Source organism: Thalassophryne amazonica, chromosome 1 (genome assembly GCF_902500255.1).
Source record: "Thalassophryne amazonica chromosome 1, fThaAma1.1, whole genome shotgun sequence".
Taxonomy (NCBI): Eukaryota; Metazoa; Chordata; class Actinopteri; order Batrachoidiformes; family Batrachoididae; genus Thalassophryne; species Thalassophryne amazonica.
The window spans coordinates 40,193,143-40,205,069 of NC_047103.1; the positions used below are offsets into that span (position 1 = coordinate 40,193,143).

At 40.2% G+C, this 11,927-nt stretch overlaps 1 protein-coding gene and 1 long non-coding RNA gene across 3 annotated transcripts in view; one reads left to right on the forward strand and one right to left on the reverse strand.

Annotated features, from left to right (window-relative positions):
• The window catches only part of u2surp (U2 snRNP-associated SURP domain containing), a 27,707-nt gene extending 22,295 nt beyond the window's left edge, over nucleotides 1–5,412 (reverse strand). For both annotated transcript variants that reach the window (XM_034168487.1, XM_034168479.1), the window contains exon 1: nucleotides 5,299–5,412. In XM_034168487.1, the coding sequence (XP_034024378.1) occupies nucleotides 5,299–5,343 (45 nt within the window). In that variant the 5' untranslated portion in view covers nucleotides 5,344–5,412. The remainder of the gene's footprint in view (nucleotides 1–5,298) is intronic.
• The window catches only part of LOC117508736, a 17,786-nt gene extending 11,207 nt beyond the window's left edge, over nucleotides 1–6,579 (forward strand). Inside the window, exons 2-4 of the long non-coding RNA XR_004560183.1 lie at nucleotides 571–586; nucleotides 3,776–3,778; nucleotides 6,569–6,579. This is a non-coding gene — a long non-coding RNA (uncharacterized LOC117508736). The remainder of the gene's footprint in view (nucleotides 1–570; nucleotides 587–3,775; nucleotides 3,779–6,568) is intronic.
• The last annotated feature ends 5,348 nt before the right edge of the window (nucleotides 6,580–11,927 follow it).

Sequence of the window (11,927 nt, forward strand, 5' to 3'; positions counted from 1 at the left end):
CGGATTACTTTCTACATAATTTGTGCAAACAGCAATATAATTATGTATTGTGATATGTACTGAACCGCAATCATCACATCGTGAAATGCACTGTATCGTGAAGCTAGTGTATTGTTCTATCCCAATAACACAGTAACCCATTCTACACCTTTGGGGGCTTTTATGGTTAAAATGTTACATTGCAAAAATATCCAATTATTTCAATATTGTCACCTTCCTAAAATAATGGCCTAAGTCATATTTTCCAAAACATGACTTAGGCCATTATTTTAGAAAGGTGACAATATATAGCATTTCAAATTGCTATTAAGAATGAGGTTTTTGTCATAAATTATACAAAACATAAAATGACTTGTAGTATATTTGTTATTTGAAGGGGCTCAGACATCATAACTTTGGGAATATTAAAGTGTCTGAATTTGAGTTGGAGTCTAAAGTATTTGAAGGGGCTCAGACATCATAACTTTGGGAATATTAAAGTGTCTGAATTTCAGTTGGAGTCTAAAGTATTTGAAGGGGCTCAGACATCATAACTTTGGGAATATTAAAGTGTCTGAATTTCAGTTGGAGTCTAAATTATTCAATAGTCCAACAGAACTTCAGTCTTTACCAGAGCAAACCCCCAGTTACCCCCAAAGACAATTCACATGCAGGCTGACACACTCCACATGCAGGGCAGTTACAGAGAATTTTAGATTTTATGCAACTTGACTGAGACATGATCCAAACTGGCAGGTTTCTGCAATCATCCCATGGTTTACTTGTGCTTTTTACATTTCAGTAAGCAAACAGCAGATTTTAGCTCATGACAGCTAAGTGCTGTCATATTAGAAACCAATGATGCTGTGGCTTTCACAGTAATTTTTCCAAGAAGATGACCCCACTTTCACAATAAAATGCATTTATTGTAAGAAGTGGTTACGGTTAGGGCAGCCAAAACCATAAATCTGGAGGCTATGCTTACTGCAGCCATCTTAATTGATGTTCTGTGACTCTGTGTTCACTGCTTACTTCTCATTAGTACGGGGCATCCATAAAGTATTCACAGCACTTAGCTTTTTCCACATTTTGTTATGTTACAACCTTATTTCAAAATGGAGTAAATTCACTTTTTCCCCCTCAAAATTCTACTCACAAAAGCCCATAATGACATGAAAAACGTTTTGGGGTATTGTTTTCTTCAAATTTATTAAAAATACTAAGAAATCACATGTACAGAAGTATTCACACCCTTTGCTCAATACTTTATGTACCTTTGGCAGCAATTACATCCTCAAGTCTTCTTGAATATGATGCTGCAAGCTTGGCGCACCTATCTTTGGGCAGTTTCGCCCATTGTTCTTTGGAGCACTTCTCAAGCGGCATCAGGTTAGATGGAGAGCGTCGGTGCACAGCCATTTTCAGATCTCGCCAGAGATTTTCAATCAGATTCAGGTCTGGGCTCTGGCTGGGCCACTCAAGGATATTCACAGAGTTGTGCTGAAGCCACTCCTTTGATATCTTGGCTGTGTGCTTAAGGTCATTGTCCTGCTGAAAGATGGACCGTTACCCCAGTCTGAGGTCAGGAGCGCTCTGGAGCAGGTTTTCATCCAGGATGCCTCTGTACATTGCTGCATTCATCTTTCCCTCAATCCTGACTAGTCTCTCAGTTCCTGCCACAGAAAAACATTCCTACAGCATGATGCTGGCATCAAGATGCTTTACTGTAGGGATGTATTGGCTAAGTGATGAGCGGTGACTGGTTTCACTCTGGTTTCCTCCAAATATGACCCCTGGCATTCACACCAAAGAGTTCACCGTCTCATCCGACCACAGAATTTTGTTTCTCATGGTCTGAGAGTCCTTCACGTGCCTTTTTTCGAACTCCAAGTGGGCTACCATGTGCCTTTCACTAAGCAGTGGCTTCTGTCTGGCCACTCTACCATACAGGCCTGATTGGTGGTTTGATTCAGAGATGGTTGTCCTTCCAGAAGGTTCTCCTGTCTCCACAGACGAATATTGAAACTCTGAAAAAGTGACCATCGGGTTCTTGGTCACCTCCCTGACTAAGGCCCTTCTCCTTTAATCAGTTTAGACAGGTGGCCAGCTCTAGGAAGCATTACAGCGGATCCAAACTTCTACAGATGATGACAGAAGCCACTGTGCTCACTGGGACCTTCAAAGCAGCAGAAATGTTTCTGTACCCTTCCCTAGATTTGTGCCTCGAGACGATTCTGTCTCAGAGAATTACAGAAAATTCCTCTGACTTCATGCTTGGTTTGTGCACTGACATGCACTGTCAACTGTGGGACCTTATACAACCCCTGGCAAAAATTATGGAATCACCGGCCTCAGAGGATGTTCATTCAGTTGTTTAATTTTGTAGAAAAAAAGCAGATCACAGACATGACACAAAACTAAAGTCATTTCAAATGGCAACTTTCTGGCTTTAAGAAACACTATAAGAAATCAAGAAAAAAAGATTGTGGCAGTCAGTAACGGTTACTTTTTTAGACCAAGCGGAGGAAAAAAATATGGAATCACTCAATTCTGAGGAAAAAATTATGGAATCACCCTGTAAATTTTCATCCCCCAAATTAACACCTGCATCAAATCAGATCTGCTCGTTGACATTGACCCTATGCCATGACATTGACCCTATGTGTCTTTTTGCAAGGAATGTTTTTGCAGTTTTTGCTCTATGGCAAGATGCATTATCATCTTGAAAAATGATATCATCCCCAAACATCCTTTCAATTGTCCAAATATCAACATAAACTTGTGCATTTATTGATGATGAAATAACAGCCATCTCCCCAGTGCCTTTACCTGACATGCAGCCCCATATCATCAATGACTGTGGAAATTTACATGTTCTCTTCAGGCAGTCATCTTTATAAATCTCATTGGAACGGCACCAAACAAAAGTTCCAGCATCATCACCTTGCCCAATGCAGATTCGAGATTCATCACTGAATATGACTTTCATCCAGTCATCCACAGTCCACAATTGCTTTTCCTTAGCCCATTGTAACCTTGTTTTTTTCTGTTTAGGTGTTAATGATGCCTTTCGTTTAGCTTTTCTGTATGTAAATCCCATTTCCTTTAGGCGGTTTCTTACAGTTCGGTCACAGACGTTGACTCCAGTTTCCTCCCATTCATTCCTCATTTGTTTTGTTGTACATTTTTCGATTTTTGAGACATATTGCTGTAAGTTGATGTCTTCCTTGGTCTACCAGTATGTTGCCTTTAACAACCTTCCCATGTTGTTTGTATTTGGTCCAGAGTTTAGACACAGCTGACTGTGAACAACCAACATCTTTTGCAACACTGCGTGATGATTTACTCTCTTAAGAGTTTGATAATCCTCTCCTTTGTTTCAATTGACATCTCTCGTGTTGGAGCCATGATTCATGTCAGTCCACTTGGTGCAACAGCTCTCCAAGGTGTGTTCACTCCTTTTTAGATGCAGACTAACGAGCAGATCTGATATGATGCAGGTGTTAGTTTTGGGGATGAAAATTTACAGGGTGATTCCATAATTTTTTCCTCAGAATTGAGTGATTCCATATTTTTTTCCTCTGCTTGGTCTAAAAAAGTAACCGTTACTGACTGCCACAATCTTTTTTTCTTGATTTCTTATAGTGTTTCTTAAAGCCAGAAAGTTGCCATTTGAAATGACTTTAGTTTTGTGTCATGTCTGTGATCTGCTTTTTTTCTACAAAATTAAACAACTGAATGAACATCCTCCGAGGCCGGTGATTCCATAATTTTTGCCAGGGGTTGTATGTATAAGTGTGTGCCTCTCCAAATCATGTCCAATCAACAGAATTTACCCTAGTCGGACTCCAATTAAGCTGTAGAAACATCTCAAGGATGATCAGTGGAAACAGGATGAACCTGAGCTCAATTTTGAGCGTCATGGCAAAGGCTGTGAATGTACATGTGATTTCTTAGTTTTTTTATTTTTAATAAATTTGCAAAAATCGTTTAAAAAAACCTTTTCACATCATTATGGGGTATTGAGTGTAGAATTTTGAGGGAAAAAAATGAATTTCATCCATTTGAAAATAGGCTGTTACATAACAAAATGTGGAAAAAGTGAAGCTCTGTGAATACTTTCCAGATGCACTGTATAGTGGTATGTATCCTGAGGGGCCTTACAAAAACTAGACTAATGGAAGAAGCCATCAAAACTCCAAGGCAACCTTGAAGGAGTTATATGCTTCTGTGGCTGTGATTGGAGAAACTGCAAAGCACAATTTTTGTTGCACCACCAGTCACAGGTTCATGGTAGAGTAATACAGAGAATAAATTTTAGACAGGAACAGATCAAATCTAGGCTCGAGTCTTCCATGTTCCTTCGGGCAAATTGTAGCTAAAACTTCACATCTTTTGGAGATGAAAGATCTACATGTCAAGTTAACTATAAGGTGTCATAACCTTCCAGTTCAGAGAAAATCTGTGTTAATTTTATAAAAATGATTACTGACCAAAAACATGCATTGAGTGTGGAAACAGAGTAACAAGTCATTTTTCTGCTTTTTAAAAATGATTTTCTATGCAGATGCATTGCCCTACATAAATCAAGGTAATTATTTTAAAATAATTATTTCATAATAGATCACTGGAGTCGTCTGACGAAATTGTTTTCCAATATTGTGCAGCCATAGTTTGGAGGATGCACCACCACACTGACTTTGTAGCAATTTTGAAACTACACTCAACACGATTTTAAGACACTATGACGCCTTCGTTCGGCTCTTATGTTGACAGGTCAGCTGTGTGGCCAACAATAAAAAGTAGATTAACCCTGGTCCAGTCATACTTTATGACTACTGCCCCACAACTGACAGTTGCACAGAAATGTCAAGTTTCAGGCAAACAGCAGGACACAACCTTTGCCATAAATGAGGGAAATTTTTCAGAGGCCCTGCACCGTCAACACTCGCGGCTAACGGTGGATGACCCTGCCCAAGCTCAGAGTTCCAAAAAACTTCATTCAGCACAGGTTTTTCTAAAACTAAATAATCTCTCCCAAACCACGTGGCGATAATAATAATTTTGCTGCCCACACAACACTCCTTTCAACAACAACAGAGTTTAGAAAAGACCGGCCTTGCTTGTGGGCAGCTAATTTTTTAGCTTAGCTTTAGCTAGGGGAGTTAGCACGTTGCTATTTAGCTACAGTGGCGTGTACGCACGTTACACGCACCCATGAAGTGTATGCAACTACAGATGATAGGGTTCAATAACTTAAATGACACTCTCACTGTAACACATCAGATACAAGTAATGCAAATCAAAACGCAAGTTCACCTTAGCGCTAGCTTTTTGAGAGCCAGCAGAAGACCGGTCCGCCATCTTTTGTGGAACTAAAACAAAAAATCGAACCCCGATTTGGTGTTTTACTTCTGAAACCAAAGCTTCGAAGCGTATGTCGAATCTAAAAGTCAGTGGTTTCGATCCAGGGCACGACAGTGAGTTTTCAAACAAAACAAAAGATACATTAATAATAATAATAATAATAATAATAATAATAATAATAATAATAATAATAATAAAATCAGACCAACTAAATACTAAATATCCGCCATAGCATTTTCACGTTTCTAGTGAAATAACAGGAATTTAACTTTGGCGCAATAAAAATTTAATTTAGATGTACATACTATAAAAAAAATACATATTATAAAAGAGCGTGTTATTTTTATCCAAATTACTTTCAAATTGGACTCTTTTGAAGAAATACCTTCATAATTTAAATTTAAATTTAAAAACAGCGTCCTCAATCATTCAAACATTTTGTAGAGACAACACTTCTTCCCCCGGGACATCACTCCAATGAACACTTGGACACACATCGTACTCTCATCAGAGTCCACACAGGTCCACATATGTATTTTTCATGAGGATTCAAGTCGCAAAAATAGCTCGAATAAATCGTTTTTGAAAACAAGAAGTCTGTTGATGTCGTATTTCCACAATAAGAACCTGCTTTTCAAAATAAAAGCCTGTGACGTTGCTGCAGACCTGACATAATTCATCAGTCTGTTCATCCCAGACAGCCTATTCAAATCTGAACATATTCTATTTGCATGTGACCCCAACAGACAGTGCAGCATGGGGCCTGGAATATACAGGCGCCCATGAATTTGTCTTAACTAAATTACATTATCATGGTGACACACCACTCACAGCATGCATAAAAGTACACAAAGTGTAGCTGACTCATTACCTTATACCCTTAAAGCAAACCTGTCTCTGTCATGGTTTCCCAATTTATGAAATAGTTAAGTGCAATTTTTTCCCAAAATGGTGTGTTTTTTTAATGAATTATAGGCTAAATTTACAATAAAGAATACTCAGTTAAAGGAATAACATAATGTCTGTTGTGGTATTTGATAAGATGTTATGCAGTGATGAATGCTGGGTAAACTATACACTGCCTCCATGTCAACTAATGACGTAGTTAGATTTATGACGACTAGTGACGCCAAAGACTTGCAGAAAAATGTATTCCTACAAACATAAATCTGGCAGTAATAACAGAAAGGACAGAAAAGGAAGAGAAGAGAAGAGAGCAAAGCTGACTAAATTAGACCGTTCTGGATTTTCCAGCATGGCCAGGAGCCCACCAGCGAGTCCACAACCGGGCCACTCCTCTTGTTTCTGACGTTGCTGGTGACAGTGGCGTCAGCTGTAACCATATTCAGAGCTGCTGGAAAGTTTGTGAAACCCATTTGAAATTTTTTAGAACATCAAAAAAAAAAAAGTCAAGCTTTTTATATGATTTATTATTATATTATTTATATTATAGTATCCCTAAAGTTATGCTTTTTAAACTGACAGTGAAAGGAATCTCTACATCATGAGCTAAAAGAAATACAAATCTGAGGGGGGTGGGATGGGGGAGCACAAACTTTCAAGCAGCACTGTACAACCCCAATTCCAATGAAGTTGGGATGTTGTGTAAAATGTAAATAAAAACAGAGTACAATGATTTGTAAATCCTCTTCAACCTATATTCAATTGAATACACCACAAAGACAAGATATTTAATAGCATAGCACACTGTTCGACTTTGCGTCTGTTCATTTCAAATGAGCTCGGGAAAGAGAAGGCCGCGGCGTTTCTGGATGTTGTTTTATTTTTTCAGAAACTGTAAAGCATCCTTAAATTTGGAAGTTTCAGCTCGAAACAGGCTGACGACGGCGGCTCGGGGCGCGGCGCGCCGTCCAGCACCGTGGGCTGTCCTTAAAGCGATAGCAGCACTCCTTAATCTCTCATCAGCCGTTAAAATTTTCACCGAAAACCATCTGAATTTCTTGAATGGTGTCCACTTGGATGTGCCTTACAGTTCCTGAAAAAATTTTGATCAAGCAAAGCGCCAGTCTCTCAGGAAAAAGTCAAACAAAGGAATTCCGACGGGAGGGGTGGACCAGTGCTCACTCAAAGCCTTCCCACAGGCGAATGACGCAACCGATAGGCATGAAAAAACTCACGCATGCACACGAGGGTTCAAGCTTGTCTGACGCAATCACACGTGATTCAAATCCATATAGTTTTTGAAAAAAATAAAAAGGTCGGTTTCTTTTCTAATAGACCTCGTATATATATATATATATATATATATATATTTATTTATTTATTGTTAGAAAAATTACCTAAAAACACTGACACAGACAACAAATGAGACACCAGGGGAAATAGGTTTCAGTTACTAAGATCTTTCTTCATTTAAAGATTTAAAGGTACATTGCATAGAGAGTGTAAGTCTGAAGACAAAATACGAGTACATTCAGTTTTCATGCCACTTATATAGAGTCCCAAGGTGTTACAAAGTCCATTCAATGAAATCATTTGATGGCATAAGACAGTCAGTCTCAAAAGTCTGTTCTTTGGTTGTTCATCATACACTGATGAAACATTGTCTCGCCTCATCATATAGCATGACAATCAGACGAATAGTCATTTCCTTCTTGTTCATCATGCACTGATGAGGCCCTCATCAGTCTTATCTGTGCCCTTTGTACACTTCCTCTTCCATGGCATTGTTCAATCAATTACTGTACTAAGACAATTATAATGGTAAATATATTTAACAGCAACACCTAACAGATAAGACATAAGACCCAGACAGGGGACAGACCACAACAACAACAACAACTAACAGATAAGACATAAGACCCGCACAGGGGACAGACAGGGGACAAATTTCTTTAAGCTCAACAACATAACATTTATCATATTTTAAATCACTTGGTATGGACTCTGCAGTAGACCAGGTGTGCAGAGGTGGTGGTGTCAATATCTGTTCCTTGGTTGCATATTGCTGTATGCATGTACATCTATCAGAGGATGTACAACCCCAATTCCAGTGAAGTTGGGATGTTGTGTAAAATGTAAATAAAAACAGAACACAATGATTTGCAAATCCTCTTCAACCTATATTCAATTGAATACACCACAAAGACAAGAAGTTTAATGTTCAACTGATAAACCTTATTGTTTTTGTGCAAATATTTGCTCATTTTGAAATGGATGCCTGCAACACGTTTAAAAAAAGCTGGGACAGTGGTATGTTTACCACTGTGTTACATCACCTTTCCTTCTAACAACACTCAATAAGCGTTTGGGAACTGAGGACACTAATTGTTGAAGCTTTGTAGGTGGAATTCTTTCCCATTTTTGCTTGATGTACGACTTCAGTTGTTCAATAGTCCGGGGTCTCCGTTATTGTATTTTGCGCTTCATAATGAGCAACACATTTTCAATGGGCGACAGGTTTGGACTGCAGGCAGGCCAGTCTAGTACCCGCACTGTTTTACTACGAAGCCACGCTGTTGTAACACGTGCAGAATGTGGCTTGGCATTGTCTTGCAGAAATCAGCAGGGATGTCCCTGAAAAAGTTGCTTGGATGACAGCATGTGTTGCTCCAAAACCTGGATGTACCTTTCAGCATTGATGGTGCCATCACAGATGTGTAAGTTGCCCATGCCATGGGCACTAACACACCCCCATACCATCACAGATGCTGGCTTTTGAACTTTGCACTGGTAATAATCTGGATGGTCTTTTTCCTGTTTTTTCTGGAGGACACAATGGCCATGATTTCCAAAAACAATTTGAAACATGGACTCATCAGACCACAGCACCTTTTCCACTTTGCATCTGTCCATTTCAAATGGGCTCGGGCCCAGAGAAGGCAGAGGCATTTCTGGATGTTGTTGATGTGTGGCTTTTACTTTGCATGGTAGAGTTTTAACTTGCACTTGTAGATGTAGTGATGAACTGTGGTAACTGGCAAGTGTTCCTGAGCCCACGCAGTAAGATCTTTTACACAGTGATGTTGGTTTTAATGGAGTGCTGCCTGAAGAATAGAAGGTCATGGGCATTCAGTGTTGGTTTTCGGCCATGCCGCTTAGGTGTTGAAAGTTCTCCAGATTCTCTGAATCTTCTGATTATATTATAGACTGTAGATGATGGAATCCCTAAATTCCTTGCCATTGAATGCTGAGAAACATTGTTCTTAACCTGTTGGACTATTTTTTCATGCAGTTGTTCACAAAGTGGTGATCCTCTCCCCATCTTTGCTTGTGAATGGCTGAGCCTTTTGGGGATGCTCCTTTTATATCCAATCATGACACTCACCTGTTTCCAATTAACTTGTTCACCTGTGGAATGTTCCAAACAGGTGTTCTTTAACATCAACTTTCCCAGTCTTTTGTTACTCCGTCCCAACTTTTTTGAAATGTGTTGCAGGCATCAAAATGAGCAAATATTTGCATAAAAACAATGAAGTTTATCTGTTTGAACATTAAATATCTTGTCTTTGTGGTGTATTCAATTGAATATAGGTTGAAGAGGATTTGCAAATCATTTTTTATCATCATGTTTATCATGTTTTATTTACATTTTACACAACGTCCCAACTTCATTGGAATTGGGGTTGTATATTTTTCCTAAAATGGTTATAAATGAACCTCAGACTAAATTTATGTTGTCCATCAGCCACTGACAGTTGTTGGCAGACTGTAGTGTGGTGAGTATACTTACTTAATATTAAGTAAGCTTTACTTTTCATACTGCAAAAGCAATTTAAAAAACCTTAATATGTCCCCTTATTTAAAATCACTTGTTTGTCCCACATTGATGCTTTTATTAAGCTTGAAACAGCCTATTTTGAGTAATGTTTCCCTTATTGCCATTACAATTGTTTTATAACCTATAATATCAATTACACTAATTATGGGCATCATATAACTAAGGAAAAGCCTTTGACCAAACATTGACATAGGTTGATGTAATTATATTGTGTCAATTGTATATGATACACCATAGTTCAAAATGGCTTGGGTGTATGAAGTATTTGAGATGAAGGTACTTTGAATAGACTGACATGATTTGTTAATGATAAACTATTGTAGGCTTTAATGGTACATACATATGTGGGCTTATTAAAGGTAACTATTCATGAAAATATCATTGCAAAGTAGAATATCAAGAAGAGAAACGTCTGTATTCTCGAGATTGATAGACTTATTGAATCATCAGTATAATTTACAACCAGGGGTGCTGAAAAGGGGAGAATAAGGAGAAGGATTTTAGGGGCCCATGATTGACAAGGGGCCCAGAGATTCCCCTAAAACAATTATAATACTGGCAAAATTGTTGTGTGGGCCGCCAGAAGAGGAGGTACTGCTGGCCCACCACCAGAGGGCGCCCTGCCCGAAGTGCGGGATTCGGGCACGAGAGGGCGCTGCCACCACGCAGGAGCCACCGGAGTGACAGCTGTCACTCATCACCCTTACCAGCTGTCACTCAGCATATACAGAAAAACTGCCCCAAACGGCCAAAATGACAACACCCGCTTTTAGAGACTGGGCTAAGGGTGGGTCATAACATTCACGTGGGACATACATGCATATCTGCACGTCTCCCAGTTACGATCCTGAGTGGGGATCTAACCCTTCAGGCCCCAGCACTGGTGGACACGGGGTCAGAAGGGAATCTGCTGGACAGCAGATGGGCAAGGGAAGTAGGGCTCCCTCTAGTGGCGCTCCCTTCACCATTGAAGGTGCGGGCACTAGATGGCACCCTTCTCCCTTTAATCACACACAAGACACTGCCAGTAACTCTGGTAGTGTCTGGGAATCATCGGGAGGAGATTGAGTTTTATGTGACTCCTTCTACCTCCCGTGTGATTTTGGGCTTCCCATGGATGATTAAACACAATCCCCGGATTGATTGGCCGTCTGGGGTTGTGGCTCAGTAGAGCGAAACCTGCCACCGGGAGTGTTTAGGATCCTCGGTTCCCCACGGTTTGGCTGCTAATGAGGAGGTTAAAGTTCCCCCCAATCTTATGGCGGTGCCTGAGGAGTACCACGATCTTGCTGACGTCTTCAGCAAAGATCTGGCACGCACACTTCCCCCGCACCGTCCGTATGATTGCGCCATAGATTTGATCCCGGGCGTTGAGTACCCGTCCAGTCGACTGTACAACCTCTCACGTCCTGAGCGCGAATCCATGGAGACCTACATCCGGGACTCATTAGCTGCCGGGCTGATCCGAAATTCCACCTCCCCGATGGGTGCTGGTTTCTTTTTTGTGGGCAAGAAAGACAACGGACTCCGTCCATGCATTGACTATAGGGGGCTGAACGAAATTACGGTTCGCAATTGATACCCGTTGCCCCTGTTAGATTCAGTGTTTACGCCCCTGCATGGAGCCAAAATCTTCACCAAACTGGATCTGAGAAATGCTTATCACCTGGTTCGGATCCGGAAGGGAGACGAATGGATGACGGCATTTAACACCCCATTAGGTCACTTTGAGTACCTGGTCATGCCGTTCGGCCTCACTAATGCCCCCGCGACATTCCAGGCATTGGTAAATGACATTTTGCGGGACTTCCTGCACTGATTCGTCTTCGTATACCGGGAC